At 38.7% G+C, this 18,556-nt stretch overlaps 1 protein-coding gene across 1 annotated transcript in view; it reads right to left on the reverse strand.

The window, feature by feature from the left end:
- Positions 1–18,556, reverse strand: part of C2CD6 (C2 calcium dependent domain containing 6) — a 136,946-nt gene that overhangs the window by 87,099 nt on the left and 31,291 nt on the right. The window contains exons 2-6 of the mRNA XM_046018194.1: positions 16,470–16,556; positions 11,583–11,634; positions 9,440–9,585; positions 7,326–7,448; positions 924–968 (exon numbers count right to left, since the gene is read on the reverse strand). Of these exons, the coding sequence (XP_045874150.1) occupies positions 924–968; positions 7,326–7,448; positions 9,440–9,585; positions 11,583–11,634; positions 16,470–16,556 (453 nt within the window). The remainder of the gene's footprint in view (positions 1–923; positions 969–7,325; positions 7,449–9,439; positions 9,586–11,582; positions 11,635–16,469; positions 16,557–18,556) is intronic.

The following is an 18,556-nucleotide window of genomic DNA, read 5'->3' on the forward strand; positions in this document are numbered from 1 at the left end:
GTGTTAAAAACTTCATGTTAGGGGCTCCTGGGTGGCTCAGTGGGTTAAAGCCTCTGCCTTCAGCTCAGGTCATGATCCCAGGATCCTGGGTTCGAGCCCCACATCGGGCTCTCTGCTTGGCAGGGAGCCTGCTTCCTCCTCTCTCTCTGTCTGCCTCTCTGCCTGCTTGTGATCTCTGTCTGTCAAATAAATAAATAAAATCTTAAAAAAAAAAAAAACCTTCATGTTAAAGAATATATGATTCTAATATAGAAAATATCAGCTTATAATTAATAGGATTACCCTGAGATACATTTACGTGTGTGTGTGTGTGTGTGTGTGTGTGTGTGTGTACACACATGCATATGCTTTTATTTACTCACACTTCCCTACCTCCACTTCCATTTTCAGATGAAATTTGCGTTTAGACAAGTGATTTCAAGTCTCTGAACCCCAGCTCGCTCAAATGTGAAATGAAGGACGGTGTCAGAGATTATGACCCCAAATGTCCATCATTCTCTGTTCTGGCTAGTGGCAGCAGAGGTCTCTCTGAATAGATCAATTAATCAAAATAATAATTTTAAGTAAAAAGAAATTCAAGTGAGAACTGTAAACAACTCTTTAAAATCTCCTCAAGGACAAAAATATTTCCTCTATTAAAGCTGCACAAAGAAGCAGATAGCACATTTTCCTCCCTAATCCAATTGTTTCAATTTTCCTGTTCATCATTTAGCAGTAGTAGCATCATTAAAAAAAGAAAGGTGAAGATGAAGATTTTGTGAATATTGTTCTTTCTGTTTAATACATTTCCATTAATTCAAACAGTGATTGGTAGGGTAACAGGGCATAAAAACACTACCAGGAGTTAAAACAGTATCAGAGTCAAGTTGTATGAAATGTTAAGTGTATGCACAAAACTTCAGAAATTTCAGTGAAGTTCTTACCATGTTTTTATGCAACATTTCAAATTCTTCAATAAAGCACCCTTTCTGGAAAAAAGAAAAAGGGAAAGAAAAATAAAATCCTCAAATACAGAGTCACTCATGTAGCCATCTGTATATAATCTAAAACATTTCATAAATTCTGAAAAATCAGGTAATGATTTTTAATGCACATGTTAACTTAATAGCTAAAATACCACCATAAAGAATGTTTGGAAGAAAATAAAAATTCTAGGCTGTGCCAAAACCAAATGCTAATATTTACATTTATGTTTTAGACAAAAATGTTCCTGCTAGTCGTCGCTCCCCCTTCTCTAAGTCTTAAGGGAAGGACCATCCCTGCACCCCTTTGGTGGGGTTTTTTAGCACAAACACACATGAATAAATGACTCGTGACAGAACCGAGGGCCTCTCTCATCCCTCGGGGACTGCTGGCATCTTTGTAACCAGGTAAACCTTGGGTATCCTCAGTCACACCTCTGGTCATCTCTGCTATATTACCAGTCCTCCCATCTAATCCACCATCCCCCAGTTCCCTTTCTTCCCAGTGTTTTCCGCTGCAATTCATGGACTCCCCATCCCATGGTTAACAAACAACCTTACGTCCTTGACTGCTCCACCCAACACGCCCTCTTTGCTTTACCTCAGACTTGGCTTCCCATGAAGGATGGTGCTTCCCTCACAGACTCCTCAAGGGAAGGTCCACACTCCCCAAGGCCAGGTGGTGGCATAGGATCCCCCAAGCTCCCCTTCTACTGCTTCCAGATCATACTAGTTCACACGGACATTAACAGTCTTCCATTTTTAAGCTTCATGTTGTCTGGCATGTGTTTCTGACATTCTGGTCACTAATTCTCATTTAGTGAAAACCTCAACACCTGGTTCACACATCCTCTCCACCCCTCAAAACCTAGCAATCTGCAGAAGTTTTCATTTATAAAGATTTTAAGAATAAAGTTATTCATTTATAAAGATTTTATTTGTTTAACAGAGAGAGAGAGAGAGAGCGCACGGCGCGCACATGTGCGCATCCATGCTCAAGAGAGAGCACAAACAAGGGGAGCTGCCGGCAAAGGGGAGAGAGAGAAGTAGGCTCCCCGCTGAGCAGGGAGCATGACTAGAGGCTCGATTCCAGGATCCTGGGACCATGACCTGAGCCGAAGGCAGACACTTAACCAACTGAGTCACCCAAGCGCCCCTGCAGAACCTATTTCACACCTGCCCTGTCAGTTCCTGGTGAAGCCAGATAATGGAGGACATAACAGCTAGTCATACAATGGCAGATGTCACACAGAATTAGCATATATGTTTTCTTCACATAAAATCAGAAGATTTCTCCAAAAATTCATAAATAACTGCAATAGATTTCCTTAACGATCCTGTCAATCTGCTCTTCATAGCTTCTTTCTCTGGACAGCATCCCTTTTCCCAAAGTGGGAAGATGGGGAATTACTCACTGTTTCAAGACTGCCTTTTTCTTCTCGTTCATAAACTGTGCCTCTGCTTCTGATCAGAGAGTCTGGTGCTCGCTTCGGCAGCACATATACTGATCAGAGAGTCTGACCGATTAATTGATTCATCTCCTTCAGATATACAGTAAACTTTTCAACTTTTCATCCTTTCAACTGTGGTAAATGTCTTTGAGTTTTGTCTGTCGGTCTCACTGAGATCTGCCCAATTAAGTCTTCATTGGAGCCAATTAAAATATTCATCCTGAATGTGCATTTTGTATAAGTCCACTGAGTTTTAGGCTTGCCTTCACTCAGCTCCTCTGGTGAGTTTCAGTGTGTGGCAATGAGCTATTTGGCAACCTGTCCTGATCTGACTTTGCTCCGCCCAAAGCAAGTTACATGTCTAAGCCTAGTCCAAGATGGGCAGAGGGGTGATGCTATACTGCTCAAAGGTACAGGCAGAGGGAGGTATGATTCTGTAGGAGGCATTACTCTAGTAATATTCTACACCTTTGAATTCTCCCTTCTCAAATAATTGCAGTGGCTACTAATCTTTCTTACTGTTGGATTTATCATTTAGTCCTTATTAGGCTTATTTGGTAAGGATCATATAGTTAAAACAATAACCACAAGTAGTACTACAGTTCATCCCCAAATTAATAATCACACTCCTGTTATAATCTATACACGAATATTATAAATTCCAATATACTTATATGCCTTAACTGGACACTAGGCCTTAGCAATTAGCTAGTGTTTCTGGTTTCTCCCAGAGCCTCAAAGGTATCCAAGACGTTTCAGGGATAAGAAGAAATAAGGGATTCTTAGCACAAGCTACAGATCAATTACTTTTTACAGAGCTATGCAAAAAAACTGTGATTTTTAAAAATTCATCTCAAGGTCTTCGTCTTACCTCATCAGGCCAATCATATTCAGAAAGTCGCTGACACTAACTGGTAATCATAACAACACATTGTGTCCTCTTCATGTATACCCATGAAATAACTGTGCACTCAAATGGCTTTCCCATGCTTCTAAACACGATCTCTACTTTGGGTCCAGTCATCAGGTCTTCCCAATTCATTTGAGTACTACATTTGACCAGTCTGCATAAGGAATTCTACCCTAGCAAGTAGTTCTAGAATTAAATATAATCTACCCTTGCATGTGATCCAAAGAGTAAATGATACAGCTCAAGCTTTTGAGATAAGATAGATCAGCATGAGTTTGTGGACTAGAATCATTCTAGGTTATAATACTTTCCTTGACCTTTCACTGCCCTGTGCGGTAGAGTCTGGGCAGTAGCCTGTGTACCTTGCTGTCCCCAGGCAAACACTTCAGGAAAAGTAGAATCATTAATAAATTAAGAGGCCTTCATGAAAAGATGTTCAACATTATTGACTATTAGGGAAGTACAAATTAGTAGCACGATGAGATCTGACTACAAACCTATCCGAATGGCAAAAGTATAGAATGGCGGCAACACCAAATGCCCAAGAGGATGCCGGGACACTGGATGGTTCACGTCTGGGGAAGATGTACAATGGCTTAGTCACTCTAGAAAACACTTCAGCATTTCCTTTAATGACTATACACACAACTATCTTACAAACCGGAAATTTATCTGAGAAATGAACACTTGTACATGAATGCTGATAGCAACTTCAGTCAGAACAGCCCCAACTGGAAACTCAGATGTCCTCCAATGGGCAGATGGTCAAACAAACTGGGGTACGTTCACGCCCCGCGGTACTACTCAACAACAAAAAAAAAAAAAAAAAAGAAAGAAATGAACCAGTGATACGCACGACTACCTGAACGACTTCCTGGGAAATCATGCTGAGTGAGAAAAAACATGAAAAGTTTACATATTACATGATTCCCTTTATGTAACATCCTGGAGATGAGAGAATTACAGAAAGGAAGAACAGATTAGTGATTGCCAGGGGTTAAGAAGGGCAGAGGCAGGAGCAAAGGAGACGCAGCTGTAAAAGGCAACACCATGAGAAATCCTGGTGGGGGTGGCACGCTCTGTACGTATCTTGGTTGCGATACAGTACCTTCGTTTTGAAAGATGTTACCATCCAGGGAAACTGAGTAAAGAATGCAGAGGATGTCTCTGTATTATTTCTTTCAAGTGCATGTGAATCTACAATTATCTCAAAAGTTTGTGTTTTTTTTAAAGGCCGTGTGTCTATTTACAGTGGGCCGGATTTATCCATGGGACTTATACTCCATTAGGCTGCTTTAAATAGAGTGGATACAAAGTGGATTCAAAAAATTTACTATTGGGACGACTGGGTAGCTCAGTGAGTTTAGCGTCTGTTTTCGGCTGGGGTCATGATCCCTGCGTCCTGGAATCGAGTCCCAGATCAGGCTCCCTGCTGAGCAGGAAGCCTGCTTTTCCTTCTGCCTGCCGCTCCCCCTTCATGTGTGTGCGTGTGCTGACAAAGAAACAATATCTTTTTAAAAAAATTATTATATTTGTGATTGCCTCATAGTTCTTGTTTTCCTCTGTTGTCTGATATCCAGATGTTTACATATTATTATACAGTCATCTGTCCAAGGTAACATCCAGCTAATGAAACTGCATCAAAACTAAAACAAAAACAGGGCGCCTGGGTAGCTCAGTGGGTTAAGCCTCTGCCTTCAGCTCAGGTCATGATCTCAGGGTCCTGGGATCGAGCCCTGCATTGGGCTCTCAGCTCAACAGGGAGCCTGCTTCCCCCTCTCTCTCTCTGCCTGCCTCTCTGCCTACTTGTGATCTCTCTCTCTCACTCTCTGTCAAATAAATAAAATAAAACAAAACAAAAAGCAAAAAATAACCAAAAAAACACCAAACTCCTTATGTTCAGCTTTGTACTTCTGGGATCAGAGTTTTGACCAAAAGAGGTTAACCGAGAAATTCTACACTTGATCTTAGCCAAAAGGCCGAGAAGCGATTAACCGAGAAATTCTAATAAGTAAAATGACACAAAGTGCTTACAGAAGGATGCTGATAGATATTACACACAGACAGCACATCTTGAACACACTACAGTTAAAATCAGAAGCCTTTTTGGGGAAATCCATAAATAACCGAAGTTGCTTTCCCTGATGACTCTGTCCATTAAATAACAACGGCTCTTTACCATATGAGGTAGAAGTTCATCAGAGACTCATAGCAATTCATCACAATGTGAAGACTTTTTGCAGAAATGCACTAGAAGGTAGGTTCAAGAAAATTCACAGCAACAATGAGCATAACAGTAAAAAAACCAGAAATGATCCAAATAGCCATCGACAAATTTAAAAATTTATTTATTTTAAAGAGAGTGAGTGAGCATGCGAGCAGAGTGAGGGGCAGAGGGAGAAGGAGAATCTCAAGCAGGCTCCCCACTGAGCACAGAGCCCAAGCTGGAGCTCGATCCCATGACCCTGAGATCATGACCTGAGCCAAAATCAAAAGTCAGACACTTACATGGTTGAGCAACCCAAGGGTTGCCCTGGGTCAGGGGCCCCTGACCTTAACTTTTTAAGGAATCCAAGCTGGTATGTCCCATATTATGTATTTATCATGTACCATCATGGTATTAACTTTTTCCCTATCCCCTAAGTTCCTATAAACTAGAAATTAGATCTAGACTTGGATTGGTTAGATTTGGGGTGAACATTATTGATGAACACGATTCACAGGTAATGCTGTATACTTCATATCATATGGCCACAGGAAGCATGCGATATTAAACTGACTATAGTTACTTATGCTAAATTCAAGCTCTTGGTTCAAGTGGTCACCAAAACTTCTATTGTAGAGGCACCTTTTCCCCTTTGCAGAAATTAATCTGTAGACTGTTACAGTGGTGTGAAAATATCTTGTTCCCCAATAACCTTTTACTGAATATTTTAAGTAGCATTGGTAAGTCTCAATTGAACTAATCATCATTCATTATAAAGAACTGCAAAGGGGCACCTGGGTGGCTCAGTGGGTTAAAGCCTCTGCATTCGGCTCAGGTCATGATCTCAGGGTCCTGGGATCGAGCCCTACATCGGGCTCTCTGCTCAGTAGGGACACCGCTTCCTCCCTCTCTCTCTGCCTGCCTCTCTGCCTACTTGTGATCTCTGTCTGTAAAACAAGTAAATAAAATCTTAAAAAAAAAAAGAACTGCAAAAATGGTAAATCTGTAATTCTATCATTCTTTCCACACTGATGCTCTTCTGTTTCAAAGTTTTTAAATCCCACTTTTCTTCCTCTGCCCTTTTTTTCTTAAGATCACCAAGATTTATGGATTTTTCTTTATCCAGAATTTATAATGATGTTTTTGATGTTCAAATTATCCTGAAATTGGCCAACAGGAGCCCTTGAAGTCTTGCTCCTGCGTCCTTTGATAAAACTCCATTAGTCTTTGAAGGCTTCCTTGCTTTGCCTCCTAACAAATACTCCTGAAAATCCTTCAGATGGTTTAGATGGGTTCACTAATCAGTTCTCTTCCTTTGAGTCCAGGGCAGTACAGCTGCTGGCAAGTGAGAGGGTAATCCTAGACATGAGAAAGCAACGGAGAAGGAACGACAAAGTCTGTGTACAAACTTTGCCCCCAACTTTGGGTGACCCCTGAACACCACAGGCCCAGGGCAGATGGCAAGCAGCCCAGGCAAGGAGAAAAACAACTGAAATCTGGGCAGTCAGCTAAGAGACAGAGTTTGTGATTTGAGTCCTGTTTAGAAACACTCCAGAAAACATAACAGAACATGCGTACGTAGTCTCCTAGGTTGTACCATCGCCCTCCTACACAACCAGTTTTTTAAAATATTAGGCTGTTCCAAGCCAATTCTTTTTTTTTTTAATATAGCCAGAGGGATACATTGTTTCCTAAGCATATGAGTTTGAAGGTAGATAAACCAAAAGGAATCCATCAGATACAGATAAATAATAACAATGTGATACCACGGTGAAAAAAACAACCTTGATACTTACCTGAATTACATCATAAAGGTGTACCTTAACACTCCCTAGTAAGAGAGGATATTTTTCTGTACTTCTATATTGCATTAGTTCCAAGTATATATTATTCCGCTCATCATCTTGACGCCTGGGAACCTTGACATAAGATGCATATGGAAAGAATTATCCTGTTTTCAGTCTGAATTTCAGATATAATTTCTGAATAAGTACATCCATTAACTAGATTTTGTTATATACACACCTAATGGTTAGTTTTCACCTTTCAAGCTTCTAAAGTGATTTGTCTGGTTTTGCTACGAAATCATGTTTCTAAGTAACAGACTTATATTAAGTGATGTTTTAGTTTTAGATCTTATCAATTAACTGCTTATTGTGGAAGAAAAATATTAATTCTCAACACCTGTCCCCACAATTTTCACATTCTCTTCCTTTCGTCCCTCCAATATGTTACATATAGATGATACTTTTTTTATTCGTTCAATATTTAGTGTTTTGTGTGTATTAACTATTTGGCAGAGTTTAGCAATATAATTACAACTATATTTCTTTTTCTCTGTTACTTTTTAATTTCCCTTAGAGTTAATAATGTGTTTTGCTTTTTTATATTTGTTTCCTTGTGCAGTTTTCTATGTACTTACTACTAAATTATTCCCAACTTTCCCTTAGAGTTCCATTAAAATTCTCCTCTTAATATGCTCAAACTAACAGCTCCTCTTAAAAAAGGGAAAAAGATTTTGATTATGCTAATAAAGATAAACACCCTATTAATTTATATTATTTTCCAGGATTAATTTCAAGTGTTATTTAACTGGAAATATACCCACAATATTCTTGAAAACCTGGCAAGCTCAGGAAAACCATTTTCAAAGTAAAAAAATTGTATAGATTGCCTTTAGCAAAACTATGTCGGGTTTTTTGTTTTTTGTTTTTTTTTAAACTATGCTTGAAGAACTATATTCTGTACTCAAGACTAAAGCAAAATAAAGTTTTGAAGATTAAAACTGAAGGTTAAAAAACATAGAGCATTGAGGAAATGTTTTAGGATTTCATTAAAATTTAACCAATATAATAAAACTATTAAGACTAACAACTGGACTAATCCATGAATCCTACAGCTACATGAAATAGTATTGCTCACTTAAAGAAAACTCTGAGATACATTTAAGATTCTAAGAAGCTTAGCTATAAAGAGACACAGACTCTTAGCACTGGAAGCTCTAGTGTGAGAGGAAGTTTAATAAAGTATAGTCTGAAGCCGGACTGACTCCATTCCCAGCTTCACCATTTACAAGTTGTAGGGCCTTAAGAAAGTTCTTTCCTCATTGGTAAAATGAGGATCATAATAAGAGAATGTATATATATTTTGGGGGGTTTGTTGTAAAGACTAAATATGCTATCCATGCAAAAACTATTAGACTTTATGTAAGAAGAAAGAAGAGAGGGAAATGAGGAGGAAATGAAAAAAAAACCAGAAAGGGTATGCTCTGGGCTGAACATGTACATCCCCTCAAAATTCATACACTGAAGCCTAAATCCCCAATGTAATGTTATTTGTAAGTGTGGTGTTGGGGACGTAGTTAGGTCCTGAGGGTAGAGCCCTGGTGAGTTGGATTAGTGCCCTTACAAGAAGAGACCCAAGAAAGAGATCTCTTTGCTCTCTGCAAAGAGATGGTCATCAGGAAATCAGAAAGAGGCTCTCACCAGACACCAGGCCTGCCAGCACCCTGATCCTGAACTTTCTAGCCTCCAGAAAGCTGAGAAATGAATGTCTGTTGTTTAAGCCACCCCATATCTACAGTCATTTGTTATAGCAGCCCAAGCGAAGACAGGGTGGAAGGGAACAGAGGAGAGGAGAGCAAGATAGAGAAAAATGCATGTTTCATGACACTCAGAACCACAGACAGTAAGATCTTAGGGAAGAAGAGCATCAGGATTATGCATTTTCTACTAAGTTGTTTATTTAAAAACAACAATATATCCCATAGTACAGAAATAGAACACTGTAAAATATCAAAAAGGCACTGCATTTGTTTCTTTCCTACCCCTAAGAAAAGGATATAATTAGTGTAGATTATTTGAAACTATAAAAATGCATTCTTATATCCAGAATAGAACTTTAACATTACCTGTACAGAAAAGTACTTTGTGTCATCAAAATTAACTGTAGTGTACTTTTCACCATTTTGGGATGCCAAGCTATGCACTTTTGTACATTTCACAATGTTGTTTATAGAGATGCGAATGAACAAATTATTGAAATGTTGTAAACTGACTGAAAATACACAGATATTGAGGAAACAAAATTTGTTGTCATTGTACAATAACCCAGTATAAAATTAATCCATTAAACAATTCAGGCAAAACTTAAGAATCAATCAAATAAAGAAAGAAAGTAATTGTAGAAGGGGAGGAGGGAGAGAATCTGAAGCAGACTTCCTGCCCAGTGTGAAACTCTGAGATCATGACCTGAGCCGAAATCAAGAGTCATATGCTTAACCAACTGAGCCACCCAGGAGCCCCTCTATATATTATTTTTAACGTGACTAAACATTGCAGATATAGTTAAAAACTTTTCTAAGCATAATTATATAGAAATGCAAAAATTCAAAAGTCACTTATTTTTAACATTCAGACAAAATTTAAAGCAGTTTTCTTTCATGTGTGTGTGTGTGTGTAGCACGGAACTTCCTCTTTTTTTTTTTTTAATTGTGTTATGTTAGTCACTATACAATGCATCATTAGTTTTTGATGCAGTGTTCTAAGATTCATTGTTTACGTATAACACCCAGTGCTCCATGCAATCTGTGCCCTCTTAAATACCCACCACCACTCATCCCCCCAACCCCCTCCCCTCTAAAACCCTCAGTTTGTCTCTCAGAGTCCACAGTCTTTCATGGTTTGTCTCCCCACTCTGATTTTCCCCCCTTCACTTTTTCCTTTCCTTCGCTTAATGTCCTCCATGTTATTCCTTATGTTCCACAAGTAAGTAAGTAAGTAAGTAACTAAGTAAAACCATATGATAATTGACTCTCTCTGCTTGGCTTATTTCACTCAGCATAATCTCCTCCAAGTAGTTTTCTATTCTCTTAGTCATGTCATTATATACTTCAGTATACTATATTTTTATCTTTCATAGCACTCCATGCATTAAAATAATTTTGTTTTTACGATTTAACTAATTATCTTCAAAAATCTCTTTATGTAGAATTCTCTTCAATAATTTACCTTATAGGGACGCCTGGGTGGCTCAGTTGGTTAAGCATTCGCCTTTGGCTCAGGTCATGATCCCAGTGTCCTGGGATCGAGTCCCGCATCGGGCTCCCAGCTCAGTGGGGAGTCTGCTTCTCTCTCTGCCCCTAACCCCCAACTCGTGTCCTCTCTCTCTCTCGCAAAAATAAATGAAATCTTTTAAAAAAACAATTCACTTTATATAAAAAAGAAACACCAAGTCTTCATAATGAGACTGGTTTTATGCCATGATAATGAGCAATCAGTTTATTTAAAGGCATCAAGATAAATAAATCCTTCAAACAATGTTTAAGGTAGCACAATTATTACTTAGAAATAATTAGTATTATCATCTAAGATATGTATTTTTCCTTTTTTTGGTAAGATATATATTTTTCCTTTAACTTATATGGTGATGGAGGTTTTTCACCATATGGGTGAAAATTTTCTGTCACTTTGCACACCAAAAAATGGAGTTTATTTTCCTCTGCTCTTGAATCTGGTCTGGTCTGGCCTTGTGACTACTTTAATATGCACTGGACATGATCAGGGCGGGGACTAGGACAGGATAAGGGCACGAGCCATGGTCCAAAATTGAAGGGGATGTCCAAAACTTCAGTAATTAAAATAAATAATATATATATTTTTTATTCTAATGTAATATTTTTTTAAAAAGATCAAAATTAGTTCAGAAAAAAAAATATGATGGAAAGACAAGACCTTGGGACTCTATGGCAAGAGAGAAAGGTCTAACCTTTTCAGCTTCCCAGCTAAGTCCTGTCTTTCAGGCATCATCCCTGAAACACCAGATATGTAAATGAGCCTTTTTTGGCCTTCTAGCCCTTTTGAACTGCAGGGCGACCTCAGAGCCTGCTGTGATCATGGGGAGAAGTGGCACCTAGCTAATATACACGGTGATTGATAATAAAATGGTGCAGTGTTTAAGCCACTACGTTTTGCAGTGTTTTGTAAGGCAACAATATGTAAGTGAAACAGACATATATGATCATGGTACAACTCTTAAATCAAAAGAAAGGATACTCTTAGGCGTGAAATGTCTGCAGTTCTTTATATGAATAGCAATGCAGCCAACCTAAAATAATCAAAGTAAAAACACAGCCAATGAGTTTTTAAAAGTTAACTTTCCTTCCATTTTATTCTATACCAAACTATATATTTTCAAAAGTTCTACTTTGCTAATTTTTCTTCTTAAAAATATTGTTTCCCATTAGAAATATCTACTTAAGGGAAAACACCAGAAAACAGAAATACAGAAGAAAAATAGGCAGGATTTATTCAAAGTAAAACTAAAATGAACAAGAACACAAAGAAAAAAAAAGCATTATTAACTTAAATCCAAGCATCACTCTTTGAATCATTGTTATTTTATAGTAGGTGAGCACTGACAAAGTGTAGCATCCTGCATATAATAATAAAAAATATGCCTTGGTTCAAATGGTTTTTTATCCGGTATCCTAAAACCACTCTATTCACTTAACAATCATTCATTCAATACGATGTCCCAAGGACTGTGAAATATTCATTCTCTCTTGTACAAAGTATTTCTGAATGATAAAATTATATCTCCTGTTTAAGCATAAAGTTAAATAAAAAAATGAATACAGGAATATTTGAATACTGATTTGCATTATCACCCAAATATATTTAGCCATGTTTGGTCTTAAAAACCAAGTAAAAACAAGAGCAATATTATATTAAACATTGTGAAGCAAAATAAATGGCTCAATAGTATTTTTAAATGTAAATAAATCATTTTAAAGATTTGATTTTAAAATAAAACAGAAAAAGAAATTAGCATCCAGGGCGCCTGGGTGGCTCAGTCATTAAGCATTTGCCTTCAGCTCAGGTCATGGTCTCAGGGTCCTAGGATCCAGTCCCACACTGGGCTCCCTGCTCAGCAGGAGGCCTGCTTCTCCCTCTCCCACTCCTCCTGCTTGTGTTCCCTCTCTCTCTGTGTCTCTCTCTGTCAAATAAATAAAATCTTAAAAAAAAAAAGAAAGAAATTAGCATCCAGTATTTAATTAAAAGACTATGGCATATAAATGATGAAATCTTAAGAAGAAAGTACTGTGGTCTACTTCTTACAGAAACTTTGATATGAAATGTTATGTTAAAGGGAAGTTTCCAAGTTTTCAAATGCAAATGTATGTAATGCATATTACATGATCTAGGCAGGATTTTAAATGGTCCTGTCGTAGGTGATCCATGAATCATTATTTCTTAAAACTGGAATTATATGTGAGGAGGGTAAAACACGGAAGTATAACTACAAGGTTCTATTGCACAACGCTACACTTTAACATTCTGTGCCATGGGCAACTCCCCCAACTTTCCTTATATTTCAGCAGCTCTTTATACTTTAATATCATAGATCCATATAAAATAAAAAGGAAAAATTTCTATTCAAATATATTCTAATTTAAACTCAATTAGCCAACATATAGTGAGCACATCTTTATTTTCAGAGGTAGAGTTCAGTGACTCAACAGTGGCATTTAACACCCAGAGCTCATCCCATCACGTGCCTCCTTAACGTCCATCAACACTTACCCCATCTCCCCACCCACCTCCCCTCCAGCAACCCTCAGTTTGTTTCCTAGAGTTAAGAGTCTCTCAAGGTTTTTCAAATACAGAAAAATATTTAACACTTAAAAAGATAATGATGACCATTCCCAGGCTATGGGTGACAAACGTTGCCACAGTCTCTGAGACCCATCTGTGGCCCAAAGCGATAAGCGTGTCACCAACCCCCGACATGCATGTACCACAGGCAAGCAAGTAGAAAGGTGTTCGCAAAAGCACTTTCGGCAGCCAATTTCAGACAGGATTTTTCACGTGTTTTCTGAAAAAGGGCTCTGACTATCAGAGAGAGGAACAGTGGGTTGTGATGTAGCTGTCATCGCGGACACACGTACAAGCCTTGCCAAATCCCTCAGAACAAATCACAGAACTTTCAGAGACCACGTCGTGTGACACAGCGTACACTGAGAGGAGCTACCACATGCCAAATGCCTTTCAAAACCTTCCCGCTGACTTTGAAAAGCTGTTAATGTCTAGCGATATGTAATTCAACTAAGGAAAATATAAACCACGAAGTCAGGAAGTGTGAATGAAATCCAAGTATCAGCTCTGAAGGAAGGCAGGTGCAGCTCTCAGGAGCACTGGGGACGGAGATCAGCCCGTCAACACAGCGGCGTGCATGACAGCTTACAGCCAAAAGTGATTTCAAGTGATTTCTTTCTCTCTTTTTTTTTTTTAAAGATTGATTTTATTTATTTATTTATTTGTCAGAGAGAGAGAGAGAGCACACACAAGCAGGCAGAGAGGCAGGCAGAGGTGGAGAGAGAAGCAGGCTCCCCGCTGAACAGAGAGCCCAAGGTGGGACTCGATTCCAGGACGCTGGGATCATGACCTGAGCCGAAGGCAGGTTTAACCGACTGAGGTTAACCGACTTAACCGACTGAGCCACTCAGGCGTCCTGGAATCTTTTTCTAATTTTAGATTCAAACAGTGACTTTGACCGTGATGTTTCATACATCACTATATAATTACGTGGATAAATGCACACTGTGCTTGTTTTGTAAAAACAAAACATATGCATGAATATGGTTTACCTTTTCCCCCAAAAATCATGGTGTTAAATTCATCATATATATATATATTTTTTTCTTTAAAGATTTATTTATTTGACAGAGAGAAATCACAAGAGAGGCAGGCAGAGAGAGAGGAAGGGAAGCAGGCTCTCCGCTGAGCAGAGAGCCCGATGTGGGACTTGATCCCAGGACCCCGAGATCATGACCTGAGCTGAAGGCAGCGGCTTAACCCACTGAGCCACCCAGGCGCCCCTACCCATTAATTGTTCTAATGATGCTCGGGAAGAAAGATAACTGTAAAAGAATACCACATTTCTTTAGAGATCCCGGATATCAACCTTTTGTCCGTACTGTCACTTGCAAATATCTTCTCCCATTCCATGGATTGCCTCTTCGTTTTGTTGACTGTTTCCTTTGCTGTGCAGAAGCTTTTGATCTTTTTTTTTTTAATATTTTATTTATTTGACAGAGAGAAATCACAACTAGGCAGAGAGACAGGCAGAGAGAGAGGAGGAAGCAGGCTACCTGCGGAGCAGAAAGCCCGATGTGGGGCTCGATCCCAGGACCCTGGGATCATGACCTGAGCCGAAGGCAGAGGCTTTAAACCACTGAGCCACCCAGGCGCCCCTGAAGCTTTTGATCTTGATGAAGTCCCAAAAGTTCATAAAGAACTCCTCAAACTCAACACACACAAAACAGATAATCATATCAAAAAATGGGCAGAAGATATGAACAGACACTTCTCAATGAAGACATACAAATGGCTATCAGACACATGAAAAAATGTTCATCATCACTAGCCATCAGGGAGATTCAAATTAAAACCACATTGAGATACCACCTGACACCAGTTAGAATGGCCAAAATTAGCAAGACAGGAAACAACGTGTGTTGGAGAGGATGTGGAGAAAAGGGAACCCTTTTACACTGCTGGTGGGAATGCAAGTTGGTGCAGCCACTTTGGAGAACAGTGTGGAGATTCCTCAAGAAATTAAAAATAGAGCTTCCCTATGACCCTGCAATTGTACTGCTGGGTATTTACCCCAAAGATACAGATGTAGTAAAAAGAAGGGCCATCTGTACCCTAAAGTTTATAGCAGCAATGGCCATGGTCGCCAAAACTGTGGAAAGAACCAAGATGCCCTTCAATGGGCAAATGGATAAGGAAGATGTGGTCCATATACACTATGGAGTATTATGCCTCCATCAGAAAGGATGAATACCCAACTTTTGGGGGCACCTGGGTGGCTCAAACATTCATTGCAAAAACAATGAATACTGGGGCGCCTGGGTGGCGAAGCCGCTGCCTTCGGCTCAGGTCATGATCTCAGGGTCCTGGGATCGAGTCCCGCATCGGGCTCTCTGCTCGGGAGGGAGCCTGCTTCCCTCTCTCTCTCTCTCTCTGCCTGCCTCTCTATCTACTTGTGATCTCTATCAAATAAATAAATAAAATCTTAAAAAAAAATGAATACTGTTACGCTGAAAAGAAATTAAAAAAAAAAAAAGAATACCACAACATTTAATAGTTCTCAATGTACACAGATCCTCATGTCCCATACTCCGCAGTACCGAAAAGAAAAATAGAGATTTTTCTGGATCTCGGCCTACTTCTCAGTTGTTCCTACCTCTGTGTTTGGGTGTATGTGTCTGATTCATGAATATGTCTTGAGGAAAGATGTAGGGTCAATTTTTAAATCATAGCTCAAAGCCTCCGAAATCTGACAATAAATACAGTCACCTGACCAGCACAATAAAAATACTGAATCTTAGGCCCCATCCCCAGATTCCAAGTTAGCAGATCCTAGGTGGGGACTGAGAATCAATGATTTTAAAAAGTATCCCAGATGATTCTGATGTAGTGAGACTTTGGGAACCTCTATAAAGAAACAATTTTTTTTCCCTGTGAATCAAAATGTCTTCTTTAATTTCAGTGATTACAGAATGCTTTTCTGACTTGATAAAAAAATGAACAATTCACAAATGTTACCAGAGAGAACCATTTTCTATATATACTTTTTGATTATCAAATAAATAACAACTAGTCTTCGCGTAAAATAAGAAGTGACTTGGGGGCGCCTGGGTGGCTCAGTGGGTTAAGCCGCTGCCTTCAGCTCAGGTCATGATCTCGGGGTCCTGGGATCGAGTCCCGCATCGGGCTCTTTGCTCAGCAGGGAGCCTGCTTCCCTCTCTCTCTCTCTGCCTGCCTCTCTATCTACTTGTGATCTCTCTCTGTCAAATAAATAAATAAAATCTTAAAAAAAAAAAAAAAAAAGAAGTGACTTGTACAGGTTTGTGGAGGCAAAGTTTCACATACCACGTCCCCAAATGGTACCAAAGTCGGAACTTCAGGTGTTATTTCCGGTTCTTTAATTTCAGACCCTTTAAGAGTTATTCTCAGCATCTATGATGTAAATAAATTAACATTAGACTTTAGAAGGCAAAGAAGAAATAGATAAAAGTTCATCTCAACAAATATGAGTACCCACGAAGTAACGGGTATTATTCTAGGCAGTAGGATATTAGTATGAGTAGAAATCTCATCTCTACCCTCAATAAATTTGTCAATAAGTTAGCAGAGAAACAAAATGTAAACAAATATAAAATCATTCAGGGAATCATGAGAGAGATGAGAAGGGCATAGTACCATGAATAATAAGTCTGCTTGCTAACTAAAAATGACCACCATTACCACATTTTAATCTTAACCTGGCATGGATTGAAAACTACATCCTACAGACAGCAGTGATCCTGCTTGTAAGTTATTCCAATATTCGTTCAGTTGATTAGCCTTGGAAGGAACTGCAATTTAATACTTTGGCATAGTAGGTAAAAGGGAATGGAGCAATGGACAAATGGTTTTTGGTTTTGAGTTGTGTCATTTCTCCCAGAGTAACTTCACTAACAGATATTTGTGAGTTGGTATTTAACTTTGTTCTTAAGGGCTCTGGTCACTACATATGATGGTTAGCTTTTAAAAATTACAAGACACTTTAGTATAGATTGTAAAGGGAAGGAGAAGGAGAAGGAAGGTAATGGAGGGGAGAGGTGAGGAGCATATGTAAAACACCTATGGCAAATCTAGCTTGAAAAAAAGAATTGTATTTAGCCCCAACCTTTGCTAACTTGAATCAACATGGCCTGACTTATAAACGTTAACTTCCCAGGAATCTGTTGGTTTGCGTCTTTGCAAGAATCAACTGTTCCATTGTTGACATATATAATAAATCCTCAATTATGTTAAAATTTTTGCTTCCAAGTATATAACAAACACTGTAGTTCACTGAAAAAAATTGTTGTATATATAGTTGGGTCATTTTGCTAGTGCTGCTCCATCTTATTGGCTTAATGGGTCTTATACATATTTTTATATATTTGTATAATTTGTAGTTTAAGGTAACTGAGTGACAATAACTGTATTGTCACAAAAACACCAAACTGTGGTACATTATGTGTGTATTCAGTGTGGACCCTCACGCTTTCTATAAGGTTATGATAATAAGGTTATGATAACCTTATTATGGAAGTCTACTTTGAATGTGCATTTTAACAAATACAAGATAATTGGGGGGAAAATCTCTTGGAACACTCGTGCTCGATTTATGCTTAGCTGTGTGGCAAAAATACAAGCCCCACCCTCAGGTCATTACCTTTTTATTTTCCTTTTCTTACCTGAGCAGAGTTCTCTTCAGCAGCAACATGAGCAAAAGAAGTCTTTGCCAAAATTCTGTTAGAATCTTGAATGAAAGTTCTAAAGACCAGTCTCATAAGGCCTACTTATACCACCTAGAATTTCTCCTGAACGTGCATGGAATTTTACTTCAGTAAAAATTCCACTATGCCTTTCATCTCTGTCACTTTTGGCTCCACTCCGAATGAAAGTACATCATGGCATGTCTTTTCATTAAAAGTCTGTATATTCACTTAACGTAGTTCTGCACTTCTTCCCCCAGTGACCTTTTGTACCTACTCTCCTCCATTCCAGTTTTATTTGGAAACCCACTAGCCTACACGCTTAGCTTTTCCAATATATTCCAACTTCCTTAGTCCTAAAAGAAACCTCACTGACTTTAATGAACATTTACTATATGCCGGCACAGCTATATGCTGGGCACTGAACTGGTTCCACCCTGAAGTGTTCTTGCCCTTGAGAAATTCAGTCTGGTGTTGAAGACAGAGAGGTGAAAAAAATTTATGGTTTCTCTATCAGAAAAATGATGGCTGAAAAAGAGACTTTTATCTTTTATCTTATCTTATCTTTTATCTTTTTCCTTATCCAACCCAGATTTCCTACCTGGGAAAAAGAATAACTTATTTGATTGCTCAGATCTCCCCATTCATTCTGTAGACTAAAAGTACCTGGAATTATTAACTCTAAATGATATTTTTTAAATCTTCTTTTCC

The sequence above is a fragment of the Meles meles genome, chromosome 9 (genome assembly GCF_922984935.1).
Source record: "Meles meles chromosome 9, mMelMel3.1 paternal haplotype, whole genome shotgun sequence".
NCBI classification, from domain to species: domain Eukaryota; kingdom Metazoa; phylum Chordata; class Mammalia; order Carnivora; family Mustelidae; genus Meles; species Meles meles.